Source organism: Elgaria multicarinata, chromosome 4 (genome assembly GCF_023053635.1).
Source record: "Elgaria multicarinata webbii isolate HBS135686 ecotype San Diego chromosome 4, rElgMul1.1.pri, whole genome shotgun sequence".
Taxonomy (NCBI): Eukaryota; Metazoa; Chordata; class Lepidosauria; order Squamata; family Anguidae; genus Elgaria; species Elgaria multicarinata.
Window position 1 is genome coordinate 14558878 of NC_086174.1, and position 22950 is coordinate 14581827.

Here is a 22950-nt window from a genome sequence, read left to right on the forward strand (position 1 = left end):
TTTAGATGAATCATGTATCACTGAAGGATAATCTCAGGTTTGTTCAAAGGTTTGTGAAGATAGGGAGCAAATCCCAGGAGTTCCATAGCTATATCTTGAAGATTGCCTCTTAATCCTGATTAAGAGTTTGCTATGACCCCTGGAATCTTTATTTGTCAATTTGAGGTTCTCAATCATCGTAGAAAGTGGTGTGTTATCCCAACGTGACCAGGATTAAGCAATTATCTAGGGCCCCTTTCCCCTTGGGTGATTTCGGCCTCTCAGACTGGAAGCTACATATTATGGCAAATGCTGCAAAGAAGTGTGACATGGTATCAGACTTAAGTTCCCCCCTTGCAATCAGCAACCAATACAGTGTAGCAAAAGGTGGTATTGCATCACAAATTGTTTACCCCTATTGTTAGGAGCAGGAGATGCAGTGCTGCTGCTTTTGGCTTCCTGTGATATTTCCAACCTCCCTCACCCCTTCAATTCTAATGCAGCAAGGAGTTTTTTAGTTAAAAGAAGGCACCCACGGTTAGGGTGGCAGGCGTAGCTCTACCAAACTCCACCCCATTTTTCATGTTGGGGGAGTGGCCCCTGCTCCCCACTTCAGTCATAGATTTATACTACCTTGCCTGCTTTTTTTAATTTTTTTTTTACAAAACTTCTATTTGCAGAGAGGCATCCTGTCACTCACGCTGGTGTTCAAAGAAAAGAAAATAAGTAGAATGTGCAACTACTACATTTTATTTAAAACCCTAACTTTAGGTAAAATGAACGAGCAAGCCTTTGCCCTTTTATTTTCTTCTCTATCGGCAGTTTTTGATGCCTAGAATCTTTGTTATCTGGGCTAAGTACTGCAAGACGAAGGAGCAAAAATACAGGCGGCTTGTTTCTGGCATACTGGATGTTCCCAATGAAGACCTGACACACGTCTGTTTTCAAATCATAAATATTTTACTGGATCATTTGAAAAATAAACTCATGCAGTATTATTTAAATTTACATTATAATACAGCATCAAGTCTGAGCATAATGTACCTAAAATCAAACCATATAAACAAATACAAATCTCTTCCTCACACACACACACACACACTATTGCTCTTAAATATTTTTGTCACAATTTCACCATATAGCAAATCATTCTGTTTCAAGATACAATTTAAGATACAATCAATATGAAAGGCCAACATTACAACATAGGCAAACAAGGTGACCACCTGACATCACCAGCTTGATATGGTTACATTATCTAATATAGGAAACTTTCCTTATGAAGAATATGGGAATAAGACTGCATAGGGATTTGTGTGTCTGAAATCATAGAGGAGTATAAGGCATTAATTTATTCCATTGATTAAATAACTCAAGAATTGGTAGTCCACTGAGTTTACTGAAGCACTTTTGTGTATTTATACATGGAATTTCTTTTCTATTATTCTGGAGAATTCTCCCTTTTTGTCTTTCTCTTGCACCTGGGTTGAGCTGCTTACTACTGTGCTGTTTAAGTAAATCTCTTCTGAAACAAACGTAATTTGCACTTTTAACCATGCTCCCCCTCGGTTTTATGTGGGGAGGTATCTGTTTGCCAAGTATTGCTTGCAACGAAGGATGCAGTGATATATTTGAGCAGTTGCTGGTAATTCCAGATAACTAGGCTACCCTTTTCCTTCTATGGCCATCTAACCTGTACTGTAATTTTGGCTCTCAGCTGGTCTTTAGTATAGACTCTCCAGTGTCTTGGGGAAAGGCTATTTCCCACTCCTGCACCTCAACTAGAGCTACAAGAACTGGACTTAGGTCCTTCTATGATGTAGAATTTATGTGTAAGAACATAAGAAAAGCCTGCTGGATCAGACCAAATGCCTATCCAATCCAGCATTCTGTTCCTACAGTGGCCATCTAGATGCTTATGGGAATACCACAAGCAGAACACATGCGCAGTAGTGCTCTCCCAGGCATGTTCCCCTGTTATTGAGAGGCATACTGCCTCTGATACTGGAGGTAATACATAGCTATCACATCTAGTGATAGGGTTTCAATAGTGGTCGAATTAGGTTCTTCTGGATAAAGAACAAGTTCCCACAGTTTCGAGGTCCTCTGCCACCAAAGAGCTGTGAATGTCTGCCATGTTTTCTGCTGCTGAACTTGGAAAGGGGAAAGAATGTCCTTGGAACACCGCATGAAGTTAAGCTAGAGGAAGGTTGATTTTTCCTTGGGGAAGTTCAAAGCATGTCATTGTTGCCATTATTGGTCCTGACCAGGAAATGCAGAAGGAAGATGTACTACAAGTGGGAATGGCTGAAAAGTTGGTGAGAGTAATACGTGTGCGGGTTCTTCCCCTCAATCCTACCTTCTCTTGAAGTCATCTTTCCCTAAAGACTACCTTTATTTGAGCTTGATTCATAGCATTGTTTCGAGACGGGGGGACGGGGACGGACACTCACTGGGTAAAGTTATGTGAAGGGTTCTTTTATTTGGGACAAACCCTCTGCTGCCCTCTGATTAAATGAAGTGTCTGACCAGAGGGATGTTGTGAAATTTAACTCGTATAGGGTGTAATCATGGTGTTGAACAAATTCTTTTTCCATATGCACATTCACTGCTTATCCATTTTTAAATTATCTTTAAACTCACCTATGGCATAATCATACCGCAAGGTGTATAGACAATTTTCTACAGGTATTTCACCTAATGGTCTCACGCCTTTTTCAGATTCTGCACAGATTGGAAACATTGAATCAGTGACTCGTGCATAGGAAAACAATGGACATGTGGCAGATTCACTGCTAAGCTGATTGAGAACTATTTGCAATATTTGTCTCTCAGCCCACCCACTTGTTCTTGATGTTAAAAGACGCAGTGAGGATTCCGATAAAATATCAAGACAAACAAAAACCAGAGAATGAGTGAATTTGTACATCAAGGGGGGGGGAATCACTTTGTCAGCCCTCCTCAGTTGGTTAAATTGTAGCACCATGAGTAGAAAGCAGACACCGGTAGGAGGCAATGTTATATCCTGCACAACTGGAAAAGCTTTCACAAGGCACTTCTTAGAAAACTGGCAAATGGAATTATTTTTAAGACTCTAAATACTGAGGGGAAACGATAATTTTTATAGTAGAAAACCAGCCATGGCCCAAAGCTTTCTAACCTCTCCTTTGCCAAATCAGGTTTTGAAATGGATAGTTTAATGTATTTGAATAAGTAAAGTGAAAACATGAATTATTTTCATTCAAATTGAAACTGAAACTTAAGTTTCCACAATGGGCTTGTCCTAAATTTAGCAAGAACTTTAATGCAAACATTGTTTAGGCTAAGGACCAAATTGCGGAATTTTTGCTTTGTCAATGGCTGCATAACTGCACGTAGGTTTCAAAAATTATAAATCTATGCAGTGTTTTTAACACGGCTGCTGAGGTCTTGGAGGCGTTTTTAAAAGTCCACAGTTTGGCACTCACGTGGCGGTAAGCAAGAGTAACACTGGAGAGAACTGACCTTCAAAGACATTGCCATACGAACACACTGTAAAGGAAGAAATGATGATAATCCTCCATACACACAGATGTGGCTAAAGTCAGTGGTGCAAAAGTCTGACCAGCAACTTGGACCCACCCTCCGGTATCCACACCCACAGCATTCTTCTAACACAAAAAGTATCTCCCCCACTAATGCAACCTAAACATTAAAAATAAAATTAGATACCAGCGCAAGTTCTCACATGCTTCCTCCCGTAGCTAACCTTTGTTTAATTGAGGAATAAGTACTATTTGGCTAAGCTCTGTAAGCAAAATCCACTTTATGCTAGAGATTTGCAGCTGTTTAGTGAATCAAATCTCTCAAAGAGTTCCTTGCAATCACATAGGGCTGCGGGCTGTATTTTAATAGGACATGTACTGCTACTTTAGGAGAGGGGAAGAATGCCACGGACATGGAGGGCTTCTACCATAGTTTGAGGGGTTAATTATTGCCTAACCTTATGTAGCATTTCTAATGTATAAAGTCTCTAATGTGGAAAGTTGCTTTTCTCAGCCTTGCAACACGCCAGAGAGGTAAATTGCCATTTGGTAGGTGAAGCAACAGTAGATGGGAAAGAGAATGACTTAACAATGACCTGGGTTCAAATCCTACTTGGGCCAATGCACAACCTTTCTGTCCTGGCTATGTAATGTCTGAAGCAAGCAAAGGGACATTTGATGTGCTTCCATGATTACATTTACGGTGACTATTTTATTGGTGGGCACGGTAGGTTAAGGCAGGGGCAGGAAACCTAATTGGTCTGGGGAGGGGGGAAATTCCCCCTTCCATCAAGCTGGCAGGCTGAATGACTTCAAGGACGTGGAGCCCCATGTAGACCCCTCCCCCTCCAATGATCTCATCTGCCCCACTGATTTTCCCTTTCTCTGTACAGAGAGGCATGAAGCTCTGAACCTCTCGCTGCATGGAAAAGACTCCAATCACAGGTTCGAGACTACAAAGGGATTCCTCTCTCCTCCTGGGGGGGCGGACTGGAACCTCCATGGGGCACAGTTTTCTACAACCTTACACTTCAAGCAATTCCAATATTTCCTGTGACTCTTAAGACCTGTCCATTTGTTTCTTGCCTTCTCTTTAAAAAGCTCCTGTGCTACTACTACCATTCTGAGACTATGATGATTTTCCTGCCCCTGTCTTCACCTACCGTGGGCCCCCTAAAATAGTCACAGTAAATGTATCTTGGAAGCAAATCAAATGTCCCATGGAAGGACAACTGTTCCGTTCTTTCATATTAGAGTAAAAGCCAATGGGGTGTGTGGGTGGGTGTGCGCGCGCGCGCAACAGCAAATACATACTGAGTGGCCAAACAATTAAAAATAAAGAATTTGGAGTATCTTCCCTCGGATTCCCTTGCACAAGATTTTTTTTATTATTATTTCTGAGCATTGTTCAAGTGCTTTTTCTAAAAGTAGGGCAAGCACTTAATAGTAGCAGAGTGAGCGTTGCCATTTATATTATATTTTGCCTGAAGCAATTTTGTTCTGCAAAGCTGGACACTGGGCATTTTTTAATTCGCCTACGTTGATGGATCTCTGTGAAGAGAAGGGAACATTTTTGCAATGTGCCTTTGGAAAGAGGTGAGCGCTTTGCTGAAGTGCTCTCCTCTATCCTAGAGTAAACATCAGTTTTATCTGGATCAAGGACCTAGTCAAGGAAGCAGCACCTCAGAGGCTGAACCCCAAGCCTCCCTCTTCCAAAGACTCTGCAAAAATAATTTTTGCCTCCTTGAGCCACCCAGACAGAGTGTAATCAAAAGGTAAACCAAATTGTGCACTGTATGGCCATAGCGCCTCAAGAACGAAGCTCTTGGATCACAGTCTGGAGCTTGGCTGGTGCTAGGGATTGGAGGGTGATTCTGGGCTAGGAGCGGGGCAAAGCAGGCTGAATACTTTCTCTCTCAGCTACTTTCTTCTGCATCAAGAGGTTCTTCCCAGACTTTCAACACTTCAGGTTGTGGTGGGGAAGGTTTAAAAAAGCTGCACACAATCGTCACCCTCTCTGCATGTAGAAAACTAACATGAGACGGGTTCAGCCCAGCTGTCTTCTTGACCTGCTAGTTTTCTGTGTGAAGTGGAATTCATTTTTATTTGTTGTAAGTGGGGACCTGCAACAAAACGTTGCAGTATGGAGTGCTCCTGTTCAAGGTGCCAGGCAACCAGCCATGATTACCTCCTGGATATTCCGTTCCATTCTCCTTCTCCCTTGGCTTCCCATATTCTCCCCCAACAGTCAGCATTATTTGCCTACTGAGCTATTTTGGGGGTTCCTCCTTTAGTTCCCCCCCCACCAAAAGATTTTATTTTGTATGTCTGCAAATCTTGGAGTTCTCCAACCCTGTGGATACCTCCTTTTTGTGTATGGTATGGGGGCCCTGAAGGCTGCTGCACAAACAACAGTATGACCAGATGTAACAGCCCACAGTAGCTGAGGGATGCATTCATTTATTTACATGTGTCTGCCCCAATTATACACAGTGTGCGTGCATGTGCGTGTCCCCTCCAACACAATGTACTGTACATGTAGGGTCAGCCAAACAAGGTATGATGTTAGCCACCTCTTTGAATCTTATGACTTGGGTTTTTAAAAGAAGAGAAGAAAAATCCCAAACAGCCATATGAGGGGAAGGATCTGGACTAGGAGGGCTTTTTAAACTCTCTCCTCCTGTACTGTTTTCCCAGCAGAAAATCTCCCCCAAGCTATTTGCCTCTGAAGCCAATTTTCAGTAGGAAAATGCCAGGGTGTGTTGTATTTGTTTTGTTTTTTTAAAAAAACTATCCTCTTGGACACAACAATTCTGACCTGGACTGAGGTCTCTGAACTTGCTGTCAATTTTTTGTAAAAAAAAGAAGAGAATCACAAAGACATGAGTAATGTCTTAATTCGACCACTAGTGTATTTGCAGATTTTGCAATGTATGAAGCAACCTTAAGACAATATCTTAGGGAAGAATAAATTATAATGAGACAGGGTATAATAATTATTTTTTAAATATTACATGCTTCCTTTCAGCCCGGTATCAAGTATCCAATGTAGCTAATAATAAAACCTAACATAACAATATACCACACTTTAAAACATTGTGAAATTAGGGTCAAATAGAACCAATTATCACCACATTGATTATAAAATAGTGTGAAAACAAAGTATAGACAATCATACCCTGCCAGCGGTAAAGCAGTTACTGTCTGCATCCCACTCCCCAGAAAGGCTTCCCTAAATAACAGAGGTTTTCACTTGCCTTCAGAAAGAGGGAAGAAAAGCTACACAAACTTTCCTGGTGAGTGAAGTCTGTGGGTGGGGTGCCATCACCAAAAAGGCCTTGTTCCTAATACCTACCCACCTCACGTCAGAAGGAGGTGGGTCTCAAGGCACAGCCTCCAGAGAGGATGGCCTATGCCCAAGGCAAATTCTTATGGGGTTGCTGCTGCTGCTTCTACAGGCAAGCACTTTCTCCATCTAGTGGTGTCTGCATATATTTTCCTTACCATATCCAATTACGTTCTCATCCTGCCCGTTCTCCCGCACCAGTACTTTTGGCTCACAACAGCTCTACAAGGTAGGCTAGGCTAGGCTCCGGCTATTGGGCGGTATAGAAATGTAATTAATTAATTAATTAATTAATTAATGTGAAAAGGAGGATAGGGTTCCTGTATCTTTAACAGTTGTATTGAAAAGGGAATTCAGCAGGTGTCATTTGTATATATGGAGAACCTAGTGAAATTTCCTCTTCATCACAACAGTTAAAGCTGCAGCAGGTGCCCTGCCCTCTTTTAATATGGTCACTCTAGTATAGCTCCTGCACCTTTAACTGTTGTGATGAAGAGGGAATTTCACCAGGTTCTCCTTATATACAAATGACACCTGCTGAAATTCCCTTTTCTATGCAACTGTTAAAGATACAGGAGCCCTGTCCTCCTTTTCATATGGTCACCCTAGCTAGGCGGAAAGATAATGACTTGGCCAAGGATGTTCAGTACACTGCATGGGAATCTGAACTTGGCTTTCTCACACCAAAACCCAACACTCTACTCCAGCCACAGCACCCAACTGGCTCCACGTTCACACAATGCAAAAAATTACCTGCAGTCATCCCCTCCTGTGCTGATAACATACTTGTCATCATAAGAAAAGCGTATGTTGGTGACATGTGCAGAGTGGCCAAAGTAACGCTTGTGTTTGGCCTGTTGGGAAAAGACAAAACAGTTTTGATAATAAGCACAGTGTTGCTGCACCCACAACAGCAGGCATTTCCATGCCATCAGAATGTAATAGACACCAATTGCGTTGATCATGGGCATCTGGGTACTTTTAGAATCATAGAATAGTAGAGTTGGAAGGGGTCTATAAGGCCATCGAGTCCAACCCCTGATCAATGCAAGAATCCACCCTAAAGCATACCTGAAAGATGTTTGTCCAGCTGCCTGTTGAACGCCTCTAGTGTGGGAGAGCCCACGACTTCCCTAGATAATTGGTTTCATTATCATACTGCTCTAACAGTCAGAAAGTTTTTCTTGATGTCTAGCCAGAATCTGTCTTCCTGTAACTTAAGCCCATTAGTCTGTGTCCTGCACTCTGGGACGAAGAGAAGAGATCCTGGCCCTCCTCTGTGTGATACAGTTTCAAGTATTTAAAGAGTGCTATCATGTCCCCTCAATCTTCTCCAGGCTAAACATGCCCAGTTCTTTCAGTCTCTCCTCATAGGGCTTTATTTCCAGACCCCTGATCATCCTTATTGCCCTCCTCTGAACACGTTCCAGCTTGTCTGCATTCTTCTTGAAGTGTGGTGCCTAGAACTGGACGCAATACTCAAGATGAGGCCTAACCAGAGCCAAATAAAGGGGAACCTTGCGCAATTTGGAAGCTATACTTCTATTAACGCAGCCCAAAATAGCATTTGCTTTTTTTGCAACCACATCACACTGTTGGCTCGTATTCAGGTTGTGATCCACAACAATTCCAAGATCATTATTGTTTGTAGTTTTGCTGAGCCAAGTATCCCCCATCTTGTAACTGTGCATTTGGTTTCTTTTTCCTAGATGTAGAACTTTGCATTTATCCCTATTAAATATCATTCTGTTGTTTTCAGCCCAACACTCCAGCCTATCAAGATAACTTTGAAGTTTGTTTCCGTCTTTCAGGGTATTAGCTATCCCATTCAATTTTGTGTCATCTGCAAATTTGATAAGCTTTCCCTGCACCTCCTCATCCAAATTATTATTATTATTATTATTATTATTATTATTATTATTATTATTATTATTATTATTATTATTTTTATATAGCACCATCAATGTACATGGTGCTGTACATAGTAAAAGAATAAAACAGCAACACCCTGCCACATAGGCTTACATTCTAATAAAATCATAATAAAACAATAAGAAAGGGAAGAGAATCATTAATACAAATGTTGAAGAGCACTGGGCCCAGGACACTAGTTACCTCCCCCCAGTTTGAGAAGGTACCGTTGATAAGCACTCTTTGAGTCCGATTCTGTAGCCAGCTGTGGATCCACCTAACAGGTTAGTCTGACAGGATTTGTTCTTGACAAATCCATGCTGGCTTCTTGTAATCACTGCATTGTTTTCAAGGTGCTTACAGATTGACTTCTTTATAATCTGCTCCAAAATTTTCCCAGGGATGGATGTCAGACTGACTGGTCTTTAGTTCCCAGGTTCCTCCTTTTTGCCCTTTTTGAAGATAGGGACAACGTTAGCCCTCCTCCAGTCATCCGGCACCTCAACCTTCTTCCATGATTTTGCAAAGACAATAGACAGTGATTCTGAGAGTTCTTCTGCCAGCTCCTTTATTACTCTAGGATGCAGTTCTTTGGGCCCTGGAGATTTGAACTCGTTCCAAGAAATTAGGTGTTCCTTGACCATTTTGTGTGTGTGTGCGTCAATCTCAAGCTGCAATCCTGCCCCTTCAGCTTGTACTTCACTTTTTCCAGGGAGGTCATAGACCTACTTTTGGGAAAAGACTGAGCCAAAGTAGGAATTCAGCATTTCGGCCTTTTCTTTGTCATCTGTTATCAATTTGCCATCCTCATTAAGCAGCTGAACCACCATTTTTTCCTCTGTCTTTTACTATTCATGTATCTGAAGAAAGCCTTTTTATTGCTTTTAGCATCCCTCGCTAATCTCACCTCATTCTCAGCTTTAGCCTTCTTGACGCCATTTTGGCACTTCTGTGCTACCTGTCTGTACTCTACTTTTGTAGCCTGGCCTTCCTTCCACTTCCTATATGTATCCTTTTTTATTTGTTTGTTTACAGGACATCTCTAAGCTTTTTGTGGAGCAGCATTGATTTCTTCTGTTGTCTTCTAACTTTTTTTCCTTGTTGGAATTGTTTATAACTGTGCCTTTAAAATTTCCTTTTCAAAAAACTCTCACCCATCTTGGACTCCTTTTTTCATGAGGGTCACTTGCCATGATGTTGAGAATCTACAAAATAGTTTTTACACACACACACACACACACACACACACACACACCAACAAAGCCAGAAAGCTCACTCACAAATTTTTCAGTGCATGGGAAGTCAAAGAGCTTGACAAGACCGAAGTCATCCCCGGACACAATGTTTAATCCAGCATGGGTCACACAGGCACAGTTGACATCTGCTTTATCTGCATTTCGGGGCCAAATGCCAATGACTTCATCTCCAAGGATGCTGCTCCAACGGGGAAAGAGAAAAGGCAAAAGCTAGTAAGGGAGGGGTTAGTTAAAATTCCTTTAAAGCGGGGAATATTTTGTAAATAAATATATTGAAATTTCTCAAATAGGATGAGTTATATTATGTTTCTATTCCATCCAAAGATTTAAAAGACAGATATTTATTTAAGCCCTACAGAGGAGGAATCTCAAGAGAGTCTTCAGCAAATTGATCTGGGGGGTGGGGGGAGGGGGGAGGGGGGAGGAGGATTCCATCATCAGAGTGCCACCATTGTTAGCAGATGAACCCCTCCATCTGTTGCATATTATGCTGCTCTCCTGCCACTCAGACCTTGTCTCTCTCTTGCATATACATCATGGAGTGGTTCAGAGCTCTTTTTGCTCAGACATTTGTGTTGCATCACCTTGTCCAAGTGGCCCAGGTGATTTTTCCTACAAGTGCCGTGTCTGTCACTTGCTTCCCTAATGGCACCTCGTGGACTTGCCGTTTATAGGCACCAGTTGATACCTGAAGAAAGAAAGACAGCATGGTCATCATATGAACGGCGCTGAACTATTTGGCTTCTATTTCTAGTATCTTCCCCCAAACTATCATAGCAATGTCATAGATTTTTGGCTCTTTTTGCGTTGATACCATGCTGTTATATAAAATATAATCTTGGAGAGTTTTCAGCCCCAACAAATTTATATACGGAGTGCCATTTCCGTGTTAACCAATCCAGGCTCTCTCTCACTTAGCGATAATGACTCAGCATCTGTTTCGTCTTGTTACAAAACAATGGGTTGAATCAAGGTTCTTTCCTGCTGGCTAAACTGTGCTCAGAAAGTTCCCTTCAGCAAAAAGTGTGGGGAGGCATTTTTTGCTGATGTTCCTCCCATCCGTCTGCAGCCTCCAGGGCCACCTCCCCACACCAATTCTCCAGGGCAGACTTTCGGTGGGGTGGTGGTGGTGAAATAGGGGACTGCAGGGGAGGGGCGGACAGATAAAGGTAACCTCTTTCCCTGTTCCATCAGAGGAAATGTTCTGCTACATCAGAAACTTTCCATGGACAGAAGTAGCCATTCTGTTTGCAGAAGGATGATCCTGAATCTAAACTAATGTATGTATAGATCTTGTTTGGGTTTAGGTACCACGTCTAGCCAAACTGGTGCTACAGGAAGGCATGCTCACAGTTTCACACATATTTTATATCCATTTTTACAGCATAGGCTTTATGCCCAAAGGGCAGTTGCATGCATTACTCAGGGTGCTTTCAGAACAGGGTGAGGTCTCCTAGTGCTGTGAATTAGAGGGCACTGTGTAGCTATTCAGTATATTTTTTCTTTAATGGAAAAGCGAAATAATCACTGACCAAACATGCTATTATCAGAGGAGAGGAAGGACAGCCATGGATTCTTTTGCCTGCAAATCCTTTCACCTCACCTGAGGTCAACAGTTAAGGTGGGGGAAAATGTTGCAAAACAGGTTCTATGGCTTCGATGCCATTGCTACTAGTAAGAGTGATAACACTGCCAGATTGGAGTACACATAACTGTGGCACACTTAAACTGTAATCACTGAAAACAAATGTCTTAAACGTGGTCTGGGGAAAAATGGAATATTGACAGAGAAACAGCATCAGACCAATGAATTGGGGAGTGTATTGTGTGCCACCAGACTGAGCCAGACACTGTAGTACCAAGAAAAAACAATTGTGCAGAGTTATCCTGGGTGTTATTTATTTTGTTGGACATGATATAAAAGCTGGCCCTTGTAGGCAACTTATGCATCAATCTAAACATGAACCCTTTGGGTTTCGACATCTGGGCTCCACTTCAGTGGAGGCTGGTAGCTCTGATTTCAGTGGGGCTATGAATCTATACTGGGTTTCAGTCAGAAACAGCTAGAACTCTAAAGGAACTATCCATGTTGCTGAAACTATGTGCAGATAGGGTTCAGCACTCTGGAAAGTTCCTTTAGAACTTTGGTTGGTTCTGACTGAAGCCAAGAATGGATACACAGCCCCGCTGAAATCAGAGGCACCAGCCTCGACTGGCTCCACCATCACCTCCCTTCCCATCCATTATGCTCCCCTCCCCCTGCCAACCCCAGTGATCCTCACTCCTATGGGAATATCGGTATCCCAAACATTATAACAGAAACATTTGGACCTATGAAATTTAAGTTTAGCTACATTTATATGCTGCCTTCTTACCCTCTCCTCTGCCTGCCATGTGTATAAATAATAATAATAATAATAATAATAATAATAATAATAATAATAATAATAATAATAATAATAAAAATAATAATATCTTAGATTATGAGTCTTTGGGTCAGCGATCCATTTATCTTATTTTACCTGGGACATTACAATTTGTCAGGAGGGCTGCAAATCTTCAATTTTTTAAAAAAGAGAGAATAAAATATACAAAAGCCTACCTGAATGTATTTGCTGTCTGCTGAAAAATCCATCTGAATGACAAAGCTTGGGATGTCTTTACAGTAGCCGATCCGGTTCAAGGTCGTGCCTTGGGTGAGGTCATAGAAGTCAACGGTATGTTCTTGCGAACCCACTGCCAAAAATCGGTTATCAGGGCTGATTCTAGGTAGAAAAAGAAGCAGCAGCAGCTTGTTACGTTGCTGCTAGGCTGTGAGCCATGAAAAGTTATGAGAGTTCTCCGTTTGGGAAAGACGACTTATCAGCTGCAAGGCCTACCTGTCAACGGTTGCCATTTGGCTAGTGACAAGTGTGAATGGTTACGTCACTGTTGTTTCATTAGCCTTATTATTTGTTGGGTTTTAGAATATTTTTAGTCTGAACTGACACTTCAAGTACAAGGCTTCTTAAATGAAGCCAGTTCACCTATTCAGGTGCAAGCCACTAAAAGGAATCAAATGGCAAGGCGTCAAGTGCCACATGGCATGAGCAGGTTGGCAGTCGTACCTCTTCCTTGGCCACCCTCAGTGTTGCCTCCCATTCTTCCGCCCTGGCCAAAGTACCTGATGTCCTGGATAGCCGACTTCCGGTCTCTTTTCTTGCCCCAAACTTTAAGGCTATTCACGAGCAAAATGATGAATTCTCCGTTCTTCATGCCAATGGCAACCATCTCGCCATCGGGACTGTAGGCAGCGCACCTGGCAGCATGACCTAGGTTCACTTTATTCAGAAGTTTCTGTGCAACAGAAATAATGACACATCGTTACAGTAGTTTATATTACTTGCACCAGGTTGTAGCCAGACCAACTGCAAGAAACTAATGAGCAGTTTGGAAATGGAGGGTGCAGTCCTATGCGCGTTTGAGTAAATCCCACTGGACACAGTCAGGCATCCTTCTAAGTAAACACGCACAGGACGGTTCAGTAAAAGCGCTATAATAAATTCTGTCAGCAGCACCCAGTAATTCTAGTGTAGTGAAGGCACGCCCTTTACGTCAAGCAGCTCTTACTTTGTCGCAAAGGTCCCAGATTCTTGCAGTTCCATCATTACTAGCAGAGATAAAGATGTCCTTTGAAGGATGAGTAGCCAAGCCCCAAATCTCTCCTTCCATGTGGCTGTCAATCAGCAGGTTAGAAGCACCGGTTTTTTCTCCAACTTCAAGGATTTCTCCATCTTTGGTCCCCACTAAAATTTTGCCCTGTTGACATTTCAAACACTCATGTAGAAACAGCAAAAGCAGTGCACAGAAGTTCATTGTTGCTAAGTTCAATATTAATTTTTGTAATGTTAAAAGAGGGCGGGGGGAGAAGGGGAAAACAAAAACAAAGAAACCACTCTGGATTTGTAGTCTTTGTTTATCCTGGATTTGCTGATACTGTTTATAACAAGAAATGTACACGACACGATGGTTATTGCCTGATTTGTAACTTTTTCTTTTAACACAATAAATACCCCCAACTATAAAAAGGTCAAACTCTATATTTCATAACATAAAATAAATTCAAAACATGTAACCACCATGCATTGGCATGCAAATTTATACAATATAGTTATATTGGTTTTATACTTCTGCTTTTCCCAAAGAAGATGCTGAGCCCCTCTCTCAGAACTACAATTCCCAGGGTCCTCTAGGAGAAAGGAATTGCTACGAAACTTGTTTGAGTCTGTGGTGTAGACAGACACTAAGTCTTAAAACAAATGCAAGGTGTAAGGCAGCGGATCACAACCTTTTTGGCTCCAAGGACTGCATGTGATGCTGACTGGGTAGTACGTGGGGGCCAGACATGCATGTGCACGCACACACAGATGCAGAGTCACACATGCACAGACAAACACACACACATCCCAGCCACCTTGAAATAAAATGCTCTTTCCTTGCTGCTAACAGAGGTGGAAAGAATGATATGTATGGGAATCTCTGGAGGAAGGAGTGGGTGGGGGGAGAATTGGCAGCAGTAGGAGGGGTCAGGGCACCCTTGGGGATGCATGTTGTGCATCCCGGTGTAAGATAAACTGAGCACGGGGCTGTCTATGTGACTTCTAAGCCCTGTGGTGGCTGCAAATTGGCGCTGCATCAGTTATACGATGCAGCCGCTGATTTACAGTCACCGTGGGGCTTTCTCATGAAACTGTATATTTAAAAAGTCAGGCACTTTCCTCGACTTTTACCAATGAAGCAAGGTCACCATGGCCCTTCCACCATCTGACCTAGCTCTGACGTCAAGACAGGGGCATTCCGGGACAGATGACAATCCCTGATTGGTTACCAAGGGTGAGCCCAATGAGCTGAATGGCCACCAGAAAACCTGTGCTGCCTCCAGCTGTCGGGATTACCCCCGTTGCCACCACACAGCAGCGATACTGCGGGGGTTTAGCAGGAAAGCAGCAGCAATGCGGCTCCGTCAAAGCAGGGCCCAGATGTTGCCCTGCTTCCTCTTCTATCAGTTTCTCTCTCTCTCTCTCCAAAGAACAAGGGGCACCGTGTTATAAAAGAATACAGTAGTGTAAGGCTTATTACTCGAGATCTACCAGACCAATTTTGCTCATTTTTGTTTTAAATTGAAGCTTGAGCAGTGTCGTGCAGGAAATTTTGAAAAAGTTGAAAGCGCGAGCCTTAATAGCAATTAAATTCCTCCGTGTCAAACAGGCAGGGCAGCCCTTCTGCCTGCGGGATGACAGACAGCCCTGTTCCACCAATCAGTGTGGCCTGAAGCTGTGCCCTGGCCACAGTCATGCAGTTAGGCTATCGCTGCCGGCAGGGAGTGGGAAGTGGATGAAGGTGTTCAATTGGGTTGTGTGAGGGAGGGGAGGGGCCGCACCACATGCACACCTTTTAGGGGAGATTCACTATGCATGAGCTGTCTTTGCATTATTCATGAGCCCCTCTGTGGTGAGGGGAATGAGGTGCAAAAAAGTAGGAAAGGAGCAGGACTACTAGCACCCCTGGCATCACGGGCTTTACACTAGTCCAGAAAGAGTCAGGGATGCTTACGTTTCCATTTAATATCTAAGAGACCATTAAAATACCACTGGTTTCCAAAGGCTGGTAGGCGCACCCAATTTCCCCCTTGAAATGGGGTGTACACATGTGGGAAGTAACCATGTCATCTGCCCCTTCCACATGAGTGCCAAAGGGAATAGTACAATGCAATAATGGGTCCCTTCTTAGCCGTCTTTGACCAGGACGCACCAGGAAGTGACCACATGCATTTCACCGTATCCCTGTGACAGGCACTGTAGCTGGAGACTAGAGATGTTCACTCTCTGTGAGGCTGTATCGTCCTTCAGCTAAGTTTACAAGTGCTCATGGTCATAGCGAGTGGTCATGAGTATTCCCTTTTTGAATTGTCAGCTGTCCCACGGTTGCTGTATGAATATCACTCCAAGCCAGTCTGGAACTGAAACGATCATGGGGCATATCTGTGAGAGATTGCACGGATGAACCCCCCAGTTATTCTAGAGACATGATTGGTGTTCACAACCATCTGCCTCAAACATCTGCCTGGCCCTATCCATTGCAGCCATTCAGCTTCCTTGTACACATATAGGACCTCTCTTTTAAGTCATGACCACCTGTTCAGTCCCTTCAATTTCATTTTAACGCTCAACGTTACCAACAAGGGCCTCTTGTGAGGAGAGCAACAGCAATACATCCTCTGCATCTCACGTACTTTCCCTCGGCACACTGAACGCACACACTCCACGATCTGCCCTGTCTCAAGCTGAAATGCTCGGCAACGTTTCATCTCCTGATCCCACAGTTTCACGGCTCCTCCTTCTTTTGTGCTGGAAAGAAGAGGACAGGCAAGATGTCATTTAAGACATGGAATTGCACTCTGGCAAGCTCCCATGATCCTACTACACTCCTGGAGGGGCTTGTTTGTTTAGCACGTGTTTTAAGTAGGCTGAAACAGGCAGGTGATATATGGTGGAAATGCCTTTTGCTGTAACATTTGAAGTGGTCCTCCTTCATTGGAACTTATGAGATGCAGCCCTTAGAAACAATATATCCATGGGTGTATTTTTTAAGTTTCGTCAAAAGTCCCAAAACATTGTTATGCACCTCCCACTTCTCCAAGCAGTGAGATGTTGCAGGGGCAACATTTCCCTAGATGTAGCTTCCTTTGGAGGAGAAAGAAAACACTGGAGGCTTAAGGTGTATTTGTAGTATTTTATGTATTTAAAAATATAAAACTAGAGCACTGGTGGAGGCAACAGCACACACACCACTACCAGGCAGCAGATCTACTACCCCACATCAGCTCTCCAGAGAGAAGCATCTCGCATCTGAAGGTGCTTCCAGTTAATAGCTCTTTCTTCAATCTGTCTTTTACTCTTTTGCACTCTGCCCACAAACCTTGTTCTTTTGTTCCTTCAGACACATATCCACATCTTCTCCAAACTCTGATGGTGTTCCTATTCCAAACATCCCAGAGAGATCTCAGTCTCTAACAGTTAGCTCAAATGTGCTCCTTTCCTAGACACATCCAAGTCAAAACTATTGCTATGGTTTTGTATGACTAACCTGATGGATGATCAGGAGCTTAACAAGAAGCACTGGATGGACCTTAATTTCATGGAAAACTCTTTCCAACATTTGGAATATGACGTCCATCAGAATTTGGGGGAGGAGCGTTTAGCAATCTGAATCTGAACAAAGAGTGACGAAGGGGAAGTTAAATAAAACTGCTGTTCAATATTGTGGGGCTGTAACGGTTGCTTTTAAAATCTTGGATTTCTCTACTGATTTCTGTAGGTAGCTCTTACTTCTATCCGTAGGGGACATTTAAAAATAGTTTTTCAGTGTGAAACAGGAAATGACTTCTCCAGACAATGGGATGTTTCTCTCTACCCTTTATATCTACTGTATATGTCTCTTCTTCTATCCTCCTTTTCCACCCATTTCATTTCATTTCCCTTTTCATCCAGTTTTCAGGGTACCCCCCTCTAAACAGCCAGTCAACATTTTGTTGGCACAGAGCATGCTCTGCTTCATTTGGGTTCTTTCTTTTCCTCTAAAGATTTCATAAGCTTCTACAAACCGAAGGGTTTTCCCATGTCTACTGCTATCACACTCTTGTGCATGGCTGTTGCCATTTGGCTACATAAGAAATGACACTCAAAGAATTGAATCAGAATTAGAATATAGGATGACAAAGACACCAGTTCACTCTCTCTCTCTGTGTCTCATCCAAAGGTACTAAACCCAGTAGTGCTATTCCTGGACTGCTCAGGGAAGTGGAGAATGCATATCAGGTTTTTCCCCCCACTAACCAGCCTGCCATAACTCTTCATACCCCTTACAGTGATTTGACTTTCTCTCTGAAGCAGCGTGGCTTTGTAGACCACTGAAGACAAAAACAAGTTAGAGTCTCTTACGGTCTCTCCTTCCCTCCAGTAACAATGAGTCCATCACGAAGAGTTGTGTACATTGTAAAGACAGGGCCAGTGTGAGCTTTTGCCACCAGTCTAATTAGAAAGTGATCCTTCCAGACATAAACGTCTCCATTGATGGCACCAGTGAAAGTGAGATTATTCTGAAAGAAACAGCAATGATCTGCCTTGTAAATGTCATCTATTATTATGAAGCTCTACTACTTCTGGACATAACTAACCACCCCTTTATATTAGCACCAAGCTTGTAGAGCAGAGATAGTCAGCTTCTCTGGACCAGTGTATTTTGCCAACGCAGTTGACCCTCATGAATGGCTGGGTTCAATACTGACACTGGCACACTCCAGCAGTAATAGGCTTCCTATGGTGTTAAGTACTGCTTTACATATAACTACATATGTTTACATTTATTATTATTATTATTATTATTATTATTATTATTATTATTATTTACATTTATATCCTGCCCCATAGCCGAAGTTCTCTGGGCGGTTTACAAAAGTTAAAAACAGTGAATATTAAGAACAAATATACAAAATTTAAAAGCATAAAAAGTATAAAATACAAACAAAAACAGACAATACATATATTACATATATGTTGCATGTTATATGTAAGTAACCTTTCAGTGTGGAATGTCTCTTATTTCTTGCAACCTGAAGAAGTTTGGCTTTTTCTAGTGGCTTTTTTTTTTTTTACACTATAATCTAACCCAAGTTTGAGGATAGAAAAACTGCATGATGGTTAGATTTGGTGTACAGGCTACTATTGTAATGCTGTTGTTCTAGAGCGTACCTTTAATGTTTCCCTGCCTCTTCACTTTAATTTCCTGTTGCATCACCCCTTAAATCTTTTTCTCATGCTCTTGTTCTGCATAAGATTTTACATGTTTTCTCCATCTCCCAGTCATATTTCTTGCTGTTCTACTTTGGGCCTCATGCAGCGCTATAATAAGTAGGTAACATAGCTCATGCTTGTGCACGGGTTTGTGCAACTGGAAGAACATAGGAAGCTGACATATTGATAGCTCCATCCAACGAGCGTTTTATTGCATGCTCGTTACTGGGCACTCACGGATTCCTCGGAAGTAGCTCACATGACATCGTCTGCCTCTTGCACGCCTTCTGCCCCTTCTGGTCTTCCTTGCGCAGCAAGAAAAACCAGAAAAAGTCCAGTCGCTGCTCTGTCCTGCTGTGTGTGGGAGAAGCAGTGTGTTCACAACGAGGGACTGAGTGGCTCTCGTGCACCTTGTTTACTTCCTGTTTGAAAACAGGAAGTAACTGAGTGTCCACGGAGAAGCGACGGTAGCCAGCGTTTCTTCCAAGGTGTGATGGAGCTCACAATCAGACCATTGGTCTACCTAGCCTGGTACTGTTGACACTGACTGGCAGCAGCTCTCAAGGGTTTCAGGTGGGATTCTTTTCCTCACCCTACCTGGAGAAGCTGGGGATCGAAACTGGGACCTTCTGCATGCAAAGCATGTGCTCTCTCACACAGAGGTCTGGCCCGTAAATCTTTGGGTTAAGTTTCCTTTTTCTAGCAAAACACTTCAGTGCAAGGAATGAAACAGCTCTCCCATGAATGGAAGCAGCCTTTTGCATGCAGAATGGTGGCTTTGGATCCAACCCACTCACAGAATGCTCAGTACTCCAAAAAGCATAGTGTATCGGCAGCTTGTAGGGGTAGAGAACTGCATAATGCAGGGTAATACATCTGGGAGAGCTCGACACGGGGATGGTGATTTTGGCAGCACCTCAACATCACACATAACATGCAGCTTTTCCCTGAGCTGGACTCACACCCTTATTCCTGCTACGCAGATGAATTTCAAACCAAGAATTTTAAGATGTCTTGATTGCCATTTTGATATTGTCTTGGTTTTATATGCTTTTTAAAATTAATTTTATGTATTTGATTTATATTGTATTGTTGTACTAATGTTGTTCCCTGCCTTGATCCAAAGGGAGAGGCAGGTAAGAAATATTATTATTATTATTATTATTATTATTATTATTTGTAATTATAAAGTCTCGTCTAATGGTTGGGGATTCATCTGGATGCTCACCTTGTTACCAGAGGCTACAAAAAGTCATACAAAATTATGGACATATAGAGTGCAGTGAAGTTTTACAGCATAACTCTACACATGGAAGTTAGTTTCATTCTGTTCAATGGGCTTACTCTCTAGTAATTCATTAAAATATTGGGTTGGAGCCAGGCTTAGTCATACCTATTCCAGACCCATTGATATCAATGGGATTTAAGTAATGATTAACTTAAGTCACATTGCTTCCAATGGGTCTACTCGAAGTTTGACTAAATCTGGATCCAATGCATTGTTTTTCCTCTAAAAATCCCATAAGTAAAAAACAAAAAACTCACAGCTCCAAAGGCCACGGAAAGCATGGTTTGCATTTTGGCATCTTCCAATGAACCAATGACTCCCTTCTTATAGAGCAAAGCACTCCCAGCCAGAGTCCAGAATTTCATGTGTTTTACTCCAACAGATACAAATTGGGTATCCGAATCTGGACGGAACTCTACAACAAAGATCCTCTCTAGGTGGCCTCCTCTGCTTGCAATTTTAGCTCCTGTGGAAATCAGGAAGGATAATTTAATATTTCATAAACACATGCTGATCATGAGTACATGAAACTACCCTTGGTGATCATCTCACATGGGTACCTACCTGGGCTTGAAGATCATTCATGAAGGCTGTTCTCCGGGTGTCCCTTCCACATTAGGTGTGGTGGGTGGCTACAGGAGAGAGGGCTTTTTCATTGGTGGCACCCTTGTTGTGGAATGCTGTCCCTAGAAGCTTGGCTAGTGCCTACTTTGTGGGCTTTTCAGCACAGGGGGAAGCCCTTTGTATTTCCCCAGGCTTTTTAACATTTGTAAACCTCTTAAACCTTTAAATCATGGGACTTATTTAAATTTTGTCTAAAATATCCCACTATGCTGTTGGTATACTGATTTCATTCTCTGCTGCTCAAGTTTTTTATGCTGCATTACTCTTACAGTTTATAGTTGTATTTTGTTGTTTTAAGCCGCCAAGAAAACGTTGTTATTGAATGTCAAACAAAAAAATTCAAATCCTATTTGACCAAAGGTAATAATGGGGCAGAACCAACCCAACACTCACACAGTTTTCAAACTATAAAAAAAGGCCACTGGACTACAGTAACATGAACTTGCATTTAATGTGTGGTTTGGCAGTAAGTACTCATGGTTGTTCCAACTAGTAGGAATGAGGATTGCAAACCCACCTTCCTGCCACCGCCACACCGTGATCGTATGTTCAGGATCGACTCCTACAGACACTAAGAGCTTCCCAGTAGCACTGAAGTTGACATAGTTCACCCCTTTGGAATGGAAGCAACGCAGCATAGACAGAGTCTGCTTAGTCATAGCGTCCCATATGTGGATAGAAGGTGTCGTACCTGATTTTTTTTTTTAATGGGAGGGAAATTAGGAAGGCATTATTTACATTTGTGAATCTTCAGAGGCAGGTACGTCTTATCTAAAATAAGGCTAAACAAAAAAAATAAAACATCTCCATCCCACCCCGATAAAGAATCACACAGAATTATAATAACAGCTCATGGAACAAATATGGAAGGTTAGGGAGAAATATTGGACTTCATGACATGAAACAAATTCTAAAAGAAGGATGAAATTGATGGATAAATGCACAAGGACACACACAAATCATTTTGTCGATGTTCAACTTGTATCCACAATTGACATAGATACAACAAAGGAGCATGAAACAGTTGTGATATGACTTTGCTGACTAGGACTCAAGGGAGAGCATAGCCTTACCTGGAAATTCTGTCATGTCACCTGCATGATGAGGGCAATGGCAAATGAGAAAGCACCAAGGGAAAACAATAGCTGAAATAAGTCAATGTTTCTAATGCTGAAGTGCTCAACATCAGCACCAGAAGGAAGCACCAAATTAAAAAAAAAAACCAACATGAGAATGGAGTAAATAATAAACAACAAAACAAAAGAAAGGCAGGAATATTGTTGAATTATATATCCAACATAATACTTTTTTTACTGACATCTATAAAAAGCAAAAGTTGTCCTGATGAAGTGATCTATATTCTGGGAGTGAGAATCCTAGTACAGGCGACACTGCCTATCTCTTCACTTCCATCAGTAGATCACAGGAGCCAGTCTCAGGAATGTGGGGGTCTTCTCCTCCTCCCACCTCTCTGCTCGGCAGCAAATTCTCAATCTTGTCGCAATCATGGTAATTATGGAAATATTGGCACTGACCTTAGCTATAGCTAATATCAACCAGGATTCCTACTTAGAGCTTTATCACATCAGCGTTATACTGTGCAATCACTGCAAATTGCATGCAAAGGACTCAGAAGTTTCCCACCTTATAATCTGCTTTGATTGTGAAGTACTCCCATGCATCCTGCCTTAATTGTGCAATAAAGCGAAAAGATTCGCCGTATTTAGCCCCTACGTTTTGAGCGTATCTTCCGAACTGCTGCTGGGGCACAGGGGCAGGATTTTAAAGAAATGCTTACATCTGTGTAAGCTTTAAAGATAAATACACCAAAATTGGCACAGGAATAGATATTAGGGAGAGCTTTAAGCACACCAAATTTGAATTGAATTGGGTCATCTGTGTTTTTTTATGATTTTTTACATTTCCCTGTTAAACTCACTTCCTGGTATGCAAGGATTGCTGTCGCCCGGTAGCAAAAACAACAATTGCGAAAGTTTAGCACTACGGGGATAAGGGAAGCAGGTACGTGGGATGAAGCTATTAATCAAGACGTGATTCTAAATCCTACCTTAAACTGTATTTTCACATCACTGCCATCCATTATGCCAGTACATTTTCAAACACTGTTTCATACTTTCTATTTATTTGGCCACTGGCCAACGTAACTGCCAACCCGGGCTAAACAATCCTA

General features: G+C 42.2%; 1 protein-coding gene across 1 annotated transcript in view; it reads right to left on the reverse strand.

Moving 5' to 3' along the window:
* Window positions 1-3335: 3335 nt before the first annotated feature.
* EML6 (EMAP like 6) overlaps window positions 3336-22950 on the reverse strand; it is a 168546-nt gene continuing 148931 nt past the window's right edge. The window contains exons 31-41 of the mRNA XM_063123822.1: window positions 21277-21450; window positions 20393-20601; window positions 17996-18153; window positions 16288-16402; window positions 13626-13814; window positions 13180-13352; window positions 12619-12781; window positions 10601-10704; window positions 10041-10194; window positions 7603-7703; window positions 3336-3510 (exon numbers count right to left, since the gene is read on the reverse strand). Of these exons, the coding sequence (XP_062979892.1) occupies window positions 3486-3510; window positions 7603-7703; window positions 10041-10194; window positions 10601-10704; window positions 12619-12781; window positions 13180-13352; window positions 13626-13814; window positions 16288-16402; window positions 17996-18153; window positions 20393-20601; window positions 21277-21450 (1565 nt within the window). The 3' untranslated portion in view covers window positions 3336-3485. The remainder of the gene's footprint in view (window positions 3511-7602; window positions 7704-10040; window positions 10195-10600; window positions 10705-12618; window positions 12782-13179; window positions 13353-13625; window positions 13815-16287; window positions 16403-17995; window positions 18154-20392; window positions 20602-21276; window positions 21451-22950) is intronic.